Source organism: Pelodiscus sinensis, chromosome 4, assembly GCF_049634645.1.
Source record: "Pelodiscus sinensis isolate JC-2024 chromosome 4, ASM4963464v1, whole genome shotgun sequence".
Classification (NCBI taxonomy): domain Eukaryota; kingdom Metazoa; phylum Chordata; order Testudines; family Trionychidae; genus Pelodiscus; species Pelodiscus sinensis.
Genome location: NC_134714.1, coordinates 6,579,176 through 6,596,839, shown reverse-complemented (window position 1 = coordinate 6,596,839; position 17,664 = coordinate 6,579,176). Strand labels below are relative to the sequence as shown.

Genomic DNA, 17,664 nt, shown 5'->3' with positions numbered 1-17,664 from the left:
TAGCAGGTCTTCAGGAGGAGGTTTAAATTCTGATTAAGTCTATTCCTGTCTCCTCACACACTCAAGATCCATTTGAGTTAGCCAGCAAACGGGGAACCAATTACCTTGTAAAACCCATCTGGTCTTAGACTCCCGTAATCACCTTTGTCTAGAAGAAAGCATATTAGAAGGAGTGCGTCTGTCAGTAGTCATCTGTCTGTCATGGAGCGCCAGTGCTCTTACAGCTCTAAAAGTCCTCTATTTTTGGAGGTATAAAGTCTTGCAAGTTCTTCCACAATAATGCTTTCAACATTGTTTTTTTTTTATTTTTTTTTATTATTTTTTTTTAAACCAACTGGGTTGTTGAAATTAGGGAAATCATTAACTGAGGATCTTGCGCACAGCTGACCAGGGTTCAATGTAAAGATTACAAAATAGCTGCCCAGGCTAACCCAAGACCGTCAACACGGGCAGTTATTGGGAGGGCTAAAATCTTGAAATGAAGCCTCTTGCTGGTTGATGTTACGTTTTTAATTTCATGCCACCTTGTGAATGTACCCTAAATGTTGCCTACAATCCCTTCATTTTATTTAAAGTGAACAGGAAGGGTTGGATTAGAGAGACGCCTGATGAGTGTGTTTGAATTTGCATGTACCGTTAACGTAACTGCCTGTACGAGTTGGCCTTTGTGCTAAAAAAGGCACAGAATTCTAGATGCCCGATTTGCATGTGTCCGTTCGCAGACTGGGCATCTTTTAATGAAAATCTTCAGGCCTCTGTTCTGACAGTCCCTCCTTGTAATAAATAAAATAAAATAATTCCAACTGTATATACAATATGATGGAACCTAATTTGGCTACAGCTACTCAGGAGAGAGATCTTGGAGTCAGGGCCGGATTAAAGGCAGGGGCTAGCTGGGTGGCTAGCTGGGCAGCTGCCCGGGGTGCCAACCTATGGGGGGCGCCTGGGCTCCGCACGGCGCCCCTTAGAGCTGCAATCAGGCACCATGCGCCCAATTGCAGCTGTAAGGTGCGCAACGTGCAGGGGGGGCATGGCCACGCATGCACACTGCGCGTGGGGGCAGAGCCACGCATGCATCACGCGTCCGCTGCCTGGGGCACAGGAATGGCTCGAGTCGGCTCTGCTTGGAGTTGCTATGGATAGTTCTCCGAACACATCCACTCAGTGTGCAGTGGCAGTCAAAAAAGCAAACAATGTTAGGAATCATTTAAAAAGGGATAGAGAATGACAGAGAATATCTTACTGCATCTATATAAAACCATAGTACGCCCATATCTTGAATACTGTGTACAGATGTGGTTGCCTTATCTCAAAAGAGAGATATTGGCATTGGAAAAGGATCAGAAAAGGGTAACAAAAATGATGAGGGGTTTGGAACAGGTCCCATATGAAGAGAGATTAAAAAGACTTGGACTTTTAATCTTAGAAGAGAGGCAACTATGGGGAGGATATGAAAGAGATCTATAAAATCATGACTGGTGTGGAAAAAGTGAATTAGTAAAAGTTATTTACTTATTCCCACAATAAAAGAACTAGGGGTCACCAAATGAAATTAATAGGCAGCAGGTTTAAAACATACAAAAGGAAGTTTGTCTTCACTCAGCACACAGTCAACACGTGGAACTCCTTGCCACAGGATGTGGTGAAGGCTAGAACTTTAACAGGGTTCAAAAAAGAGCTAGATAGATTCATGGAGGTTAGGTCCATCAATGGCTATTGGCCAGGATGGGTAGGAATGGTGTCCCTAGCCTGTTTGTCTGGAAATGGGTAACGGGAGGGATCACGTGAGGATTACCCGTTGTGTTCCCTTCGTCTGGGGTTTCTGGCATTGGCCACTGTTGGCAGACAGGACACTGGGCTGGATGGACCATTGGTCTGACTCAGTGTGGCCTTTTTTATGTTCCCTGACTCTCTGATCTCTCTAGCTCTCTGGAGCATGGATTCCCCAGACTCTTTGGCTAATGACTTTGACAGCTCTTTGTGCCTCTACAGATCAGCTGCTGCAAAGCCTTGTCCAAGAGCCGCGTGAACAAATGACTTAACGTTCCATTGCAGTGGGTGACGGGCTATCCAGTGCCACCACTAGGGAGCATGGTGTGCAAAACGCCTTATTTATAGAGCCCCGGGGGGGTACTGCTGTGTATCTGCAGATGCAAATATCCGCTGCTATAAAGTGGACACCTGAGAAGCTACAGAGCTCTACCAGGAACAGCAGTGGCAAAAGCAGCTGCAGGTTGGACTTCCCCTTGCAGGAGCCAGTGCCCAGCGCAGGCAGCTCCTCTGGTGCAGCTGTTCTGACTCAGCCCTGCTCACTGGGTCTGGCACCTGGCTCAGGGCAGCTGTGCTGGGTCGGACTGGGAAGATTCGAGCTGCTGAGCCTAGTGAGTGAGGGTGGGGGTGTTACACCAAGGCCTGGGGCACCGACTCCTATGATTGGTGGCCCAATATGCCGCTGCTTTCACTGGCACTGTTCCCAGCAAAGCCCTGCAGCTCCTCCGGTTGGTCCCTGTGGATATAAAACCAATACGTGAGGATATAAATATGCTGTGGAGGCAGCGTTTCAAAGGGGCAGTGGAGCCTGGGGTCAGCTGGGGACTCCCCAGCTATCCCAGGCTCCACTCAGCATTTCCCCAGAACGCGGGGCGGGCTCCGGGGAAGTGCCGCGTAGAGCCCAGGGTCAGTTGACGAGTCCCCCCGCTGACCCCAGGCTCTGCATGCAGCCCAGAGTCAACAGGACTTCCCTCTGGCCCTGGGCTGTATGCGGAGCTCTGCATTCCTCCTTTGAATGTACGAGAGCCCCCTACTGGGTCTCTTGTATATTTCAAAGGAGTAATGCGGAAGAGCCCATCGACTAGTCGATGGAAATTCCATTGACTAGTCAATTAACTGGATTTTAACATCCTTAATATAAAGTATCCGCACAGGGCGGTAGGTACTTAAATGAACCTCGATCCGACTTGCCTTCCTCAACACGCAGTTTATCGCATCTTTCCCATTAAAGAGCTGCTCGTTAAACAGCAGGGCAGTGACTCTTCTTCCTCACGCTTCAGTCGCTTTGTCTTAACATGGCCCTGTCCTCTACTCCTGTGCATCAAAGCAGCTTGTGATGAACCTGGCTGCTGTGTATAAGCAAGCTCTGCAGCCAGACCAGAGCCAGGAGAGGAACGTGACATGGTGTCAGGAGTAAATTAAGAGCAGAGCTAGAAGGAAAACAGCAGCCAAGGTTGTGGGGTCTCATCCACATGAGAATTTCAGCGTTGACAAACCTTCCCCAAAGACAGATGGGAAGCAGGATGTCACAAGATTGTGGAGTTTGTATGTAATCCACAAAGCGCCTGTGTGGATGCGGTCGACGTAACACAGAGCTGCACAGGCAAATCACAGTGGTCAGTTGGTTGAGACCCGTGGGCGTACAGCGCCTTCACGGTGCCGTGCATTTAGACGTGACTTGCAGAATGCTTGCCAAACCCCCTGTCAGCTAGGAAGTGTTGCAGAAGGGAAAAGCAGAGATAGCTGAGGGGGGAAGTGAAGCAAACCAGCAATGTCTGCGTAAGACAAATCCAGAATCCCCCCCGATGCCAGTCGGTGGATGGACAGAGCCTCAACCAAATGTTGGTTCAAAGTTATTCCCCACATTGAAGGTGGAGGGCAGCAGCTCCCTGGGTATCTGTTTATTCCAGCACCCTCTGCCTTTGAGTGTCTCAGACCTTGTTACGGGCGAGATAAGGGTATGGAAGAGGGGTAGAAGCAAGAGCCGCTGCTCTAATGCAGCTTTCTTGCCTTACCAAAATTGACACCTAATCCAAGTCTCAGCCTGACAAAGTAGAAGGCTTCCTGTCCCTTATCTTCTGGATGATGTGATAGCATGGCCAGCTACAGGGCGAGAGAACGTTTGCAACAGGGAAGAGCATACTGCAGCTGTATGACAGGGTAGCTGATCTGACCACCCGATACGGCAATACATGCAGTGTGGCGTGGAAGGTAGTTTCCTACAGCATAGGTGTATTGCTGTTGGCCAGAGTTTGCTTTAAGAGACTGGGCCAGTGGAGGCTGGTGGGGAGTTCTCTCTCTCTCTCTCTCTCTCTCTCTCTCTCAACCCTTTTTACTAAAACAAAATTTAAAGATAGCTGCTACTGCCCTTTCTCTTCTCCCATGTCCCGGGCTAGCAGAGGGCCAGAACTCAGGTCTTCCCGTTCTTGGAGCCCCAATGGCCGTCTCCCTTTAACAAGTGCCCCCTTTCTATGGGTGCTAGGTGGGTTCGGATTGTCTGCATGCATAGCATCTACTTAGCCTTGACGCAAAGCCAGCGATTGGCAGAGCAGCCTTCTGCTGTTTTCTTCCCTTCTGAACTGAATCCAGTGCTGAGAGGAACGCCGTTCCAAGGAGTAATCTGAAGCACAAATGTTTTTTTACAACACCAGCACCCCCTCCCCGCCCTCCCTTAATTTTCTTAGTGCTCGATGTCGATAAAACCTGCACTGAGCAAAAAAGCAGCCCAGGATTCAGCAACTGCATTGCAACTCGCTGGACTGTTTAGGCCTCCTGCCAGTATCTCCATCAGCAGCCGGAATTCAGGCATTTTCCTCTTCAATCCATTACTGCTGAGTCCACTTATGTGTCTCACTGATATGCTCCTCCTTCTCCTGGAGGCCGGTGGGTTGGCAGCTTAGGGTATGTCGCAGCACCTGGAGTCTGGGTTCTGAGACCCCCCGTCCTCACTGGGTTTTATACAGGCAGTCCCCGACTTACACGGATCCGACTTATGTCGGATCCGCACTTACGAACGGGGCTTTCTCGCCCCAGAGCTCGCAGGCAGCGGTCAGCCACCTCGACCTCCGGGGCGAGAAAAGCTGCTCCCGGTGCCCCTGGTCTCCTGGGGACCGTCTCCAGCAGACCAGGGGCACCGGGAGCAAAGCCGCAGTGGCGGCGGGTCCCGCGCCAGAGCAAAGCCTCAGAGGCGAGGCACCCCGCCGCTGCGGCTTTGCTCCCCGTGTCCCTGGTCTGCTGGAGGGGAGGGCGCAGCTAGTGTGCTCCTCCCCCCCAGCAGACCAGGCTTTTGTTGTGGACCCTGGGGCAGAGCAGTTGGGGTGCTGACGGTTGGTCCCGCAGCGCCGCTCTGGGCACTACTGGACCAACCCGGCAGCACCCCAGCTGCTCTGCCCCAGGCGTCCTGATTCAGCCGCTGATGGTCAGTTTCAGCAGCGGCTGAATCAGGACGCCTGGGGCAGGGCAGCTTGGGTGCTGCTGGGTTGGTCCAGTAGCACCGAGGAGCGGCGTTACTGGAGCAACCCAGCAGCACCCCAGCTGCTCTGCCCCAGGTGTCCTCAAGTCAGCCGTTGCTGAAACTGACCAGCGCTGACTACAGGAAGCCTGAGGCACAGTTGCTCTGCCCCGGGCTTCCTGGAATCAGTGCTGATCAGTTTCAGCAGCAGCTGACTTGGGGATGCCTGGGGTTCTTAAGTTGAATCTGTATGTAAGTCAGAACTGGCGTCCAGATTCAGCCGCTGTTGAAACTGATCAGTTTTAGCAGCGGCTGAATCTGGACGCCAGTTCCGACTTACATACAGATTCAACTTAAGAACAAACCTACAGTCCCTATCTTGTACGTAACCCGGGGACTGCCTGTAGTCTAGACTCCAGCCTAAGCCTGAACGCCTCCGTAGTTTTGGTCCTGCAGGCTGAGCCCTGCGAGTTGACTTGGGGTGCTGAGACTCCGCAATGAGTTTTACTTTGTGGGGTAGACAGACCCTAAGGGATCTCCAGCTGAATCCACTCACCCCTCTTTATCCCAAAACTTTCCTTGTTGCACTAGCTCAGAGTGGTGTTTTGCTGGTTTGCTCCACCTAGGGTGCGAGTAAAAGAAGTTCTGTTTAATCGCCTCCTTCTAGGTGGAAGAAGCAGACGACTGGCTTAGACACGGCAACCCCTGGGAGAAAGCGCGTCCCGAGTACATGCTGCCTGTTCACTTTTACGGAAGACTGGAACACACCAAGAGTGGAGTGAAGTGGGTCGACACGCAGGTACTGACGTGGGCCGGGCAGGAAGGAAGAAATGCCTCCTAAGCTAGGGACTGGGAGTATTTTACCCTTCTCACAGTGCCAGGGCAGGAAACTGATGCCTGTCACTCCTTGGCATTGTGGAAGGGACGCTGTAGTTTGCCACCAGCGTGGCCTTTTTAGGAAGGATCTAACCTGGAATCAGTCCAAGACGCTACCTGCATTTTTCTGGTTTATTCCTTCCGTACGCTACAAGGAGGCTCAACGTAAGATCTGTCGTGTCTCCTTGGCAGACTGTGTCCTTCATCCCGTTGCTCAGCTGCTTGTGATGGCCACGGAAACTGAACCAATGCTCCGTGCTGTGGTCAAAACAGAAGCTTGCAAGAGAGCACGTTCATGCGGCTGACAGGAAACGAGTCCTAGCCATCTGAGAGACCACAGCTGAGCGGAGCCTGGCCTTGCAGAGACGCTAGTTTTATAACCACCTAGCCCCCAGTCTGGGCTGATCCCCAGTTGGATTTAAAATGTCCCCTTTACAAACAACCCTGGCAATGTGCTGATCACTGCTGAGCCTGCAGATACCGTATGTCCCAGGCTGACCGTGCCATCTGTCCAGGTGGGGCTGAGCACCAATTATCTTTTCCACAACACTAACTCCCTCCTCCCTCCCACTCCCTTTGAGCAGACGGGGTTGGGGGGAAGAACTAGAGAACTTTCCAAACGATAGATGGTTGCAATGGGTGTATAAGGGCAGGGAGCAATGTCCCCAAGCATCTTTCTAGAATATTTTCTAACACTTCCCTCCCATGACGTAAATGGCTTATTCCTATTGCTGTAGCTGGAGACCTCGTTGCAAATTCCCCCTTTTTAAGTTGCTTCCCGTATTCTGTTAGCCATCGCTTGCTGTTTAGCGCTTTTCATAACGAACATACAGCATTAAGCACAGTATATCTATGGCCACCTTTCCAGGGTGCTTTTTTAAGCTTGCAAAAGAATCCCAGTGCCCCAAAGAACGGGTGGCGTTTGTATAATTACTGGTGCCAGACTGACCCCTTGAGGGCCTGTCCCACAGTCCGTGGAAAGACGCTTACTGATTTCAATTCCATGTCGTTTGAACATGCACTTTCCACAGGCCTGGTCCGTGGCTTTCCAAAGTCAATGGGAATCCTTCTGTTGACTTCAGCTGGCTTCGCTCAGGCCCTGTGTTTAGTCCTTGACTGATGTAAGGGTGGGCTTTGATAATGGGACTATCGCATGAAGTCACACTTGAATTCCAGCCTCTCCTCTATCAAAGCTCTCCACATCTGGCTCGCCGCCAGACTTACTGTAACCCCTGTGTTGTCCTAGGTGGTCCTGGCCTTGCCCTACGATACCCCGGTGCCTGGATACATGAACAACACTGTCAACACCATGCGGCTGTGGTCTGCTCGGGCTCCTAATGACTTCAACCTCCGAGACTGTGAGTACCTCTTGTGCAAAGTCTTTGCTTCGGGCTAGATGCATACTTTGGAGAGAGAGGGGAGGACGACTGTGCCGGGAAAAGTCGTGAACTAACGTCCGTGATAGACTGCTGCTGGACAAGGACTGGAATGTCCCCCAGTAACTTCCTTTCCTAGTTCACCAAAGGAGGAGGATCCAGTTTGAATAGCCCCAAAAGCGTCGCCTGTTCATAGAATCCTAGAATCCCAGGGTGGGAAGAAACCTCAGGAGTCATCAAATCCAACCCTCTGCCCAAAGCAGGACCAACCAACTGTTACTTTGACAGTCAGGCGCGTGTGTTGTTTTATTGTCCGATCCCCCCTTCTTTCTGTAATTCCTCAGGCTGCTGCTAACTCTCCTGTGTGCAACCCGTCAAGCCTCTTGAGCAACGTGCCCTTGTACTGACTCAACCCTTCCCTTGCAGTTAATGTTGGAGATTACATTCAAGCTGTCTTGGACAGAAATCTGGCGGAGAACATATCGCGTGTCCTGTATCCGAACGATAACGTAAGTCGCCCAAAAAACGGCTGGAGCCTGCTGCTCCTTCTCATTAGGTGAATTAGCTGAAGCAAAACTTCCCCATGCCTCAGACAGGAAACCAGATTAATCCTGCTCCGAGCACCGGATTACTGAAGCAATGGGCATAGCAGAAAAATATCAACACAAGAACAGGGAGTGAGTGAATAAGGTCTCTGTGCATTATGGAAACATTGGCAGTGCACTGCTACAAGGCAGCCATCCTAGCGAGAAACAGGAACGGCCTCTAGTTCTGATGCTGCCCCTTGCGTTGTTTTATTCTCCTTTGCGCTGAAAGTGGCTGGCTTCTGCGAATAACCTTTTGTTGGTGTCGTGTGTGTGTGTGTGTGTGTGTGTGTGTGTGTGTGGCTACAGCAAAGGGTCTTAGAACTACGTCAGGCGTAATTCAAGAAATCCATGCAGCCATGCTTAAACACATTTTAGTATCTCTAATCTGGAAATGTCAGTGCTTAGATGGCTACTCGCGGGGAGGTAGTTGGCTTCTCAGGAGCTGGTGTGCACAGGGAGCCAGCTGTTAAGCCAGCTCTCGGCACATGCCAGGAGCTGGCGTGTAACCATGAAGGTGAACTGACGAGCCCAGGCTTATCAGTTAACCGTGTGCACGTTTATCCGGTCACTTCCCTAGCCATGATTGAGTGTTGTCTGGGATTCTGATAATGTAAATTGGACCACAATTTTATAAAGAAAAAATATTGGGCAATTTGCGCTATTTGGGGAAAATCTAAACTGGGGGGCAGAGAGGACCCATGTTTTTACGTAGGTTACTGCTGTGTGTCCGGGAATCAAGTGTTGTGTTCTGCTCTCACATGCTTTCCCCACACCTAAACGTGACTAGGTATTTCTGGCATTCATGCCCCTATACAGATTCCCTTTGCAGACACCCCATGAACAGTAAATAAACATAAATTTCATATCCTCTCAATAAGACTGATGAGTCTTTCTGTCTATTAAGAAAAGATTTGAGAGACGGAGCTAAGGCGATCAAGGACCAGTGGTGTCCTGCGATAGCACCAGGACTTGCATAGATCAGTAAAGGCTCTGTTACTTCCAGCAAAGAACACAAAATAAATATTCAATAAAAAAGGAGGAAAGACTGAGCTATTACACGATTAAAATGCGATTGCAAAACATCCTTGCTAATAGATGCATAACTTGTAAAACTGAATGACGCATAAAAGGATAGTAGGGTATTAAAATTCACATACTGGTCTGTCTTTGTGATCAGGATGTGAATAATTTAAAACTCCTACTCTGAGTGTCATAGCTACTAAGGTCTATTCACATTCAAATTCCTCCCATTATCTGGAAGTATTCAGTTTTGAATGGCCTGTTGGTATAAAATGATTGACTTACTGCTGTTACTATTGCCTGTAACATCGTAAAACTAAAATCACTTTTAAAAAAAACCTGGCTTTCCCCCTACATGCTTTCTAGTCATTTGCTGCCTTGAGCAGTTTCAATTAGCATCACTTCAGGCTCTTCTTGCATTAGCCTGATATGGGGTTGGGGTTCCAAACCCTACAGAGATGCATTAAAAGATGCAGGGGAGTCAACAGCATCTCGGAAATCTAGGATCACAAGTCATGCTGAAAGCTGCGACTTGTGCTCCAAAAGTTACTCGAAAATACCACCTGTCATTTTCAAGAGAGAGGAAAACGGAGGTATGCCTGTTGTAAAAGGCTGCCTTTCACAAACCCTGGATTTTGTGACTACCGTAAATTAGCGCATGTAACGCATTATATGCATTTTTACACACACACCCCCCCCCGCCTTGCAGGGTATACTCGTCCACAGGGTGTACAAGACTTTTTTTACTCTCCCAGGGGGTGAGTACAGCTGCGTGGGAACCGGGGGATGTGGATACCCTCCCGCAGGCAGGCTAAGTCTCTCCCCTCCCTCTTCCCCCTCTCCCCCCGGCATAGTTTGAAATACAAGACTTGGTTTTACCTTGTGTACCCCACGGGCTGTACACGTGCGCGGGGTATACAAGATTTTTTTACTCAATCATGGAAAACTGCAGGTTATACCTGTGCGCGGGTAATATTTGCTAATTTGATCAGACAAGGCCCTTTAAAAAGAGAAATCAATACATCCTGTTTTAAGGAATCTCTTACCAGCCTGACTGGTTTTGGCTTTATGCCAGCTGAAGTCATGCAGGCCAAAAGATAGCACGAGGTGAAATTACTGCTCCTCTGATATTCGTGAGCGTCGGGTCACTTTGGTGTAGAAGCCTGGCCACTGGGCTCTTGATCTCCATTTTCACAATCCAAGGTATGTTTGGCTGCCTGTGTGTGCCGTTGCCAGAACTCCTGGCTCCAGCAGGGGTGGGAGCTGATGCGTCGTCCCACAGCTAGGAGCGTGAAGAGCGAGTTCCCACCTCAGCTCGGCACAAGGAGTCCGTAGCAACAGGTTAAAATCAGTCACTGGGAGGGTAACCCTTACAAATGAACTCGCTTCTCCTCCTTTTCCCTTTGGCGATTTCACTCCCTGAAGGCCAGGACTAGGGATAGTGATAGAAATGTAGCCGTGTTAGTCTGGGGTAGCTGAAGCAAAATGCAGGACAATGTAGTCTTTAAAGTGCTACGTTGTCCTGCATTTTGCTTCAGGACTAGGGATGTGAGTGACTAGTCGTCTACTCGATATGCAAATGGCAGCAAGGGCGGGAGGGAGCCGGCGTTGGGGGACAGCTTAAAAGCCGGTTTCCCCCAGCACCATTTCAGTGGGTGGCTCTTGTACATTTCAAAGGGAGCGGGGATAGCGAGCCGCCCCGCCTTCTCGACTAATTGAGTAGTCAATGGAAATTCCGTCGACTACTCGATTAGCTGACTCATCGGAATTTAACTCCCTAGCCAGGACAATCACACTGGATGGATCCCTTCTTTCCAGTGGGGTTTGCTTTTTCATTCTCCGGCAGTGGCACACTGTTGAAGTTGCAAAGGCTGCTGGAAAAACAGCCAAAATGCTCTTAACAAATTACATTCTGAAGAAATGACCTAGGGAGAAGTCCTTTCGAAAACCAGCGAATGTGACCGGGTTGCATAGTAGAAATGATATTCAGCAACACACCACTGTCAAGCTAGAACAATCCAGATCCATTAAGTTCAGGCCCACTGGGGATTCAAGCCTATTGTATCCCTTCACCTTTCCGGTTGTGCCGCATTCCCGTCTGTTCTTGCGTGCAGTTTTTCGAAGGCAAAGAGCTGCGGCTGAAGCAGGAGTACTTTGTGGTGGCTGCCACGCTCCAGGATATCATCCGGCGTTTCAAAGCATCCAAATTTGGGAGCACGGAAAGCATTCGAACTGTATTCGATTCTTTCCCGGATCAGGTAAGCCATGAATAGAGCAACAAAAATGATTCATGATTAAAGATCTAGAGAACATGAGTTATGAGGGAAGACTGAAAGAACTGGGCTAGTCTACTTTAGGAAAGAGAAGACGGAGAGGCGACATGATCGCAGTTTTCTAGTATCTAAAAGGGTGTTACAAGGACCAGGGAGAAAAATTGTTCTCCTCGGCCTCGAAGGACAGGACAAGAAGCAATGGGCTTAACTTGCAGCAAGGGAGGTTTAGGGGTTTAGGTTGGACATTAGAAAAAACTTCCTGTCAGGGTGGTGAAACACTGGAATAAATTGCCCGGGGGGTTGTGGAATCTCCATCTCTGGAGATATTTAAGAGCAGGCTGGACAGACACCTGTCAGGGATGATCTAGATCAGGCATGTCCAAAGTCCGGCCTGCGGGCTAAATGTGGCCTGTGTTCCAGTTTAATACGGCCCCCGCTTCCTCCCCCTCTCCTGGCTCCCCGGCGCTCTTTTGAACTGGCGCGCCCATGGCCTCCGCGGTCCTAGAGCCTGCCCTGTAGGGCACGTCCGCAGCCCCGCTCCCCCGCTCGGCTGCGGGTTCGCCCTGTCCCCGGGCCGCCGTGAGGCTGGCGTGCCCTGCGCTCTCTGCCCGCCTCCGACCCCGCGGGCCCTCCGCCTTGGGGCTGAGAGTGCGGGGACGGCCCTCACACATGTTCACTTCTTCAAATCTGGCCCTCTTTGAAAAAAGTTTGGACACCCCTGATCTAGATGGTGCTTGGTCCTGCCGCGAGGGCAGGGCACTGGACTCGACCTCTCGAGGTCCCTTGCAGTTCTAGTGCTCTGTGGTGCTATGATAATGGGATGATCAGTCTTGCTGACAAGAGGGGGCCAGCGATTCAGAGGGACTTGTGGCTCCCAGCTACTGCAGCCCTCTAAATCCCCACCGGAACGTCCCACGGTGCGCTCTGGATGGCCGGGAGGAGTGACACCGTGGTCCGGGTGGCACTGAGGCTGGCTGCCCTGGCATTGCCCCTTCCTCCCAAGGCCTCGTCCTTCATGGGTGTGCACCGGGGGGGTCCCAAGGCACCTTGCCCTGGGGGCTCGGCCAGGCTGTTGGCTCCTCTGGGGGTAATGTCTGAGTGAGTCTCCTTTGAAACGCAAGCATCGCGTGCTTCCCAGCTGCCTCCTACGTGTCTTGCTTGTGAAGACCCAGGAGTCCCCATGGGATCTGATTTGGTATTTCCTAGCCTGAGCCCTTGCGTTCAACCCCCCCTTCCCCCAGCCGCAATGGAGGGAACAGATCCGTGGGAAGGCAGCACATTGGACAGCAGCAGCGAGCCGAGAGGGCCGGTACGGTTGCTGGAGCGGTGTGTTTATTTCAATAGGTAGCGATACAGCTGAATGACACTCATCCTGCACTGGCCATTCCCGAATTGATGAGAGTTTTTGTGGACATTGAAAAACTACCATGGGCCAAGGTTTGGAAAACTCTCTTCGTGCTTTTGCTCTTGCTGGCAGAGATGCTGAAACGAGGGGTGGGGAGCAGCGCCCCGTGGCTTGAAGCAGTTTCCATTTTCTGCGGGGTTCCCAGTTGGGTTAACGAGCGCTCAGCACCTGTCCTGTACGAATTGTTCTGGTGCCCCTGGGAGCCTGAGACCGAGAATGCCAGCCAACGTAGCTTTACGAGAGAGCAACTGTCTCGATAATCCCTTAACTTTTTCACGGCATGCAATGTCAGAGTGACAAGATGCCTGGACTGACCCTGTAATCAAGCTAAACTGATGAAGAGCGCACAGTTGAAGGAAGTGATAGGTATCCAGCCTCACCAGTATAGCGTCAGGGCCTTGCGGAGGTCTGTTTTATAACAGAGCATATAACAAGCTTATCTTTTAACTGAGTAAAACCTTTTGTAAGGTTCCTGTTATAAAAGAACAGCTCTGTTCAGAGATCCATGACACAGATTACTAGGGAAGGGGTAAACCTGCATTTCCACGGTGTGCTGCCCGTAGCAAAGTGCCCCTCGGCAGGCAGCCACACCCCAAACACCCTCCTGTTCCCCAGCCCTGAGCCCCCTCCCTCACGGCAAGCCCCGCCCCCAGCTCAAAGACTGCACCCCCTCCCGCACCCCAGTCCCCTGCCCAGCCTGGGGACAGTGAATGGGCTGCAGAGATTCAACGCCTTTTCCTGCTGTGCTCCATGGAGTCAGCAGCAGAACCTGTCCCGTGCGCACACGCCCCTGCCTCTGCCGAGGGAGAGAGGGTGGGACCCCAGGGGAAAGGTTTGGCCCCTCGTGGGCATGTGTGCTGGTTTGAGACGTCGCTCGCTTGACTCTCCTGACGGTTGCGCCCCTCGATTTGCCACCAGGCCTGGGATATCACAAAGCGGACCTTTGCCTACACAAACCACACGGTGCTCCCGGAAGCCCTAGAGCGCTGGCCGGTGGATCTTGTGGAGAAGCTGCTCCCGAGACATCTGCAAATCATTTATGAAATCAACCAGCGGCATCTGGACGTAAGTAGCCTGGGATGAAACCGGACACTCGTGCTGCGGGGGGGGAGGGAGCGCGCGGGAATTTTCCATGTTCCGCCAGGGCCTGGAGGCTGTGACGGGGCTGGCTTCTCTCGGGTGTGGAACCTGGCTGTGCGGATCGGCGCTTGACTTCTTTCTGGCAGGGTGGGGAAAAGGGAGTCCTTGACGTGAGGATTGGGCTCGGCCGCAGGCAAATCTCTCTCCTTTTGTGCTTGCTCTTTGTCCCACGCTGGCTGCGGTTAAAAATCGATCGATCGAACAAGACGTCCCTCGGAAACGTCAAGTTGTTTTCCTCTTGCAATAGTAAAGCTCTCTCTGGACAGGATGGGGCTGACCCGGGAGTGCGAAATAAGCCAGGGAGGGCTTAAATCTCCTGGTCAGCGAGGTCTGCACCCTAGCAGCACCGGAATGTAAATGTGACTCCACGCCAGGGTTAGCCAAATCGGTCTCTGCTCCCGCCTCCCTCTGCGGAATGGTTTTGGGTTCGCAGCACGAGGGATCCGGGGCCCGCTAAGTCAGAGCAGGGAGAAAATAACCAACGCTCAGATGACGCCTAACTGGAAAACTAGGAACTCACGGGGAACTGAGAGCTCACCCGCTTTGCCGTGGGTCCAGGCGCTTCGCCCAGGCGCGTGTGGAATGCTTGTGGGAGCAGGCGACCGCAGAGGCTAGAACCAGAGGCTTGCAGGGGTCAGCGACCCACACTCTTCGCAAGGCTTCGAGTGCAGGAAGCGGGGAACAGAGCACTTGAGCCCACAGAACCCCTGTGGGCCGCAGGTCGCCCGCCACTGACTTCAGTGCCGTTAGGGAACGTGGGGTGTGTTCCCTCGGCTGGCTACGAGCAGTGGATCTTACTGCCTCATTCTAGATCAGTGTGTTCCGCAGCACACCAACTTTTCCCTGGTGGCTTTTTTTTTTCCCTCAACAAAGTCCTTGGTGTTCCCCATAAAAAAAAAAAAATTGTTTGTTTCTCGGTCTTAAAAAATTTGAGAAACTCTGGTCTGGATACTCCGGTTTTGACAGGAGTGTGGTGAGCAAGACACAAGGAGTCATTCTTCCGCTCTGCTCTGTGCTGATTGGTCCCCAATTGGAGTATTGTTGTGTCCCGCTCTGGGCACCACATTTCAAGAAAGTTGTGAAGAAATTGGAGAGGGTCCAGAGAAGAGCAGCAAGAATGATGAAGGGTCTAGAGAACATGAGCTGTATGGGAAGGCTGAAGGAATTGGGCTTCTTGAGTTTACAAAGGAGAAGACTGAGAGGGGACATGATAGTGGTTTTCAAGTATCTAAAAAGGTGTTACAGGGAGGAGGAAGAAATGTTTTTCTCCTTGGCCTCTGAGGACAGGACAAGAAGCAATGGGCTTAAATTGCAGCAAGGGAGGTTTAGGTTGGACTTTAGGAAAAACTCCCTGCCTGTCAGGGTGGTTAAACACTGGAATAAGTTGCCTAAAGGAGTTGTGGCATCTCCATCACTGGAGATATTTAAGAGCAGGTTGAACAGACGCCTGTTAGGGATGGTCTAGATGGTGCTGAGTCCTGCCGTGAAGGCAGGGGACTGGACTTGCTGACCTCTCGAGGTCCCTTCCAGTTCTAGTGTTCTATGATTCTACAACTCTTGACTGGCCTTTATCCTGTCTCCAACCTCACAGAAAGTTGCAGCCCTGTTTCCCAATGACCACGACCGTCTGAGAAGAATGTCCCTGATTGAAGAAGGGGGTATGAAGAGAATCAACATGGCCCATCTCTGCATCGTCGGCTCTCATGCGGTTAACGGCGTAGCAAAGATCCACTCGGATATCGTGAAGACTCAGGTGTAAGTGTTGGAACGATACGGCTGGCATTGGTGAATGGCAAAGTACTGCGGTGCCGGACCTCTTCATCGCAACTCCCACGAATGATGCAGAAAAAGATCCTGGAAGTAAGGCTACGTCTAGACTACAGGCTTTTGTCAACAGATCCTGTCGACGAAGCCTCTGTCGACAAAGAGCGTCTAGGCTACATCCAGTTCTGTCGACAAAGCAAACCGCTTTGTCGACACGACCGTGTAGACGCAAAGGACAACGTAGATGCAATAACGCCTTCTGGCGACAGAACTCTGTCAGCAAAAGGCGTTATTCCTCGTAGAATGAGGTTTACCGCCGTCAACAAAACTGCCGAGTTCCATTGATGTTATGTCGACAGAACTTGACGGTAGTGAAGACGCAGGTATAGTTTTGTTGAAAAAAGGCCACTTTTGTCGACAAAACCCTGTAGTCTAGACACACCCTAAGTGGTCCATGCCATGAGCCACCGCCCAGTTTCAGAGCTGGGAGTAGAATTTGTCTCCCTCCACCTAATCTTGTGCTCTAAGCACTAGACAGCGCTGCCTGGGTGCATGGAGGCCCACTCGGATAATGGCTTCCCACTGCCTCTCTGACTCCGACCGTTGCCTTCTCGTTGTGCTAGGTTCAAGGATTTTGCCGAGCTGGACCCAGAGATTTTTCAGAATAAGACCAACGGAATCACCCCCAGGCGCTGGCTCTTGCTTTGCAACCCAGGGCTGGCCGAGCTGATAGCGGAGGTAATCGAGGGGCCTCGGTGCGTGCGCGACCTGTGGGCATGTGGGAAAGAGGGCGCAGGCACGCAGAAGCTTCTCTCCAGTTCTACGCGCCCTGCCCCTCCTCTACCAGCCACAGTGCAGCAGGGGCGGAGGGTCGCTTGGCAGGACGAGTCACTGCCCGGCCCAAGCTGTTTATCTCCGTAGCCTGATTGGAGCTTGGAATTTGGGAGAGAACTTGTTTTGGAGACTGATTTATGCGGCGTGTTCCCTCCCAGCCTGCATGGGTAACCACCACCAGGAAGATTTGAACCTGGGACCTCAGGAGCTGACTATAGGAGCCTCTGAGCTAAAAGCCAGCTGGCTCCCAGCCTGTGCTGTAGAGGTCTCTTGATCTTACCTGTTGCTGTGGTCTAGGTACCACTTGCATTGCTCAATAACCACCCTAGGGATGAGGGTTACATATGCACGGCTCCTGGGTGGGGAAACTGCCCGGACAGGCTTATGCCATCACATGCCTGCTTAAAACACTCCGCCTGATCAGGAGGCTTCCCCGGTTCCTCCGGGAGTGTTCCTGGCTCCTCCCTGGGCCGTAGATCTCCATGAATGAGTGTTTGCAGGGTGCTCCCGCCTCGTAAACTAACGCTGCCGCCTGAAGGGGCAATGGATTGCTTATCCCCTTGCCCCTCTGCTAGGAAATGCACCTGCTTTTACACACGCGAGTGCACACAGTACCTGCTTTTACACACGCGAGTGCACACAGTACATGGCAGGTGCACGTGTAGGAGGCACAGGAACATGCCCAGGACCTGTGTCTCAGTGTACTTTCTCCAAAAGAATAAAACAGAGTTGTCTGTTCATGGAGGATAGGTCCATCAATATCTATTGGGCAGGGGTGGTGTCCCTGGTCTCTAGTTGTCTGGGGCTAGAAGCAGGTGATGGGAAAGATCACTTGATTCCTTGTTCTGTTCACTCCCTCTGGGGCAGTGGTCCCCAATGCAGTGCCCCTGGGTGCCATGGCGCCTGCCGGGGCATTTATGTGCGCCCACCGTAACATCTGAGCTGGCCCTGCCCCCGGTGCGTGGCATGGCGCATGGGAACAAGGTGCATGGGCGGCTCCTGACCCGGGCGCGTGGGCAGCACCCCTGCCCCCGGGCATGCAGGCGGCTCTGCCCCCAGGCACCTGGTGCGTGGGCGGCCCCGCCCTCAGACGCCCGGCAGCCACAAAAGGTTGGGGACCACTGCTCTGGGGCATCTGGCATTGGCCACTGTGCGCAGACAAGATTCT

General features: G+C 51.8%; 1 protein-coding gene across 1 annotated transcript in view; it reads left to right on the top strand.

The window, feature by feature from the left end:
* PYGL (glycogen phosphorylase L) overlaps positions 1-17,664 on the top strand; it is a 42,378-nt gene that overhangs the window by 14,814 nt on the left and 9,900 nt on the right. Inside the window, exons 6-13 of the mRNA XM_075926180.1 lie at positions 5,889-6,020; positions 7,344-7,455; positions 7,900-7,982; positions 11,195-11,338; positions 12,698-12,790; positions 13,677-13,823; positions 15,490-15,653; positions 16,286-16,400. Coding sequence (XP_075782295.1) covers positions 5,889-6,020; positions 7,344-7,455; positions 7,900-7,982; positions 11,195-11,338; positions 12,698-12,790; positions 13,677-13,823; positions 15,490-15,653; positions 16,286-16,400 — 990 coding nt within the window. The remainder of the gene's footprint in view (positions 1-5,888; positions 6,021-7,343; positions 7,456-7,899; positions 7,983-11,194; positions 11,339-12,697; positions 12,791-13,676; positions 13,824-15,489; positions 15,654-16,285; positions 16,401-17,664) is intronic.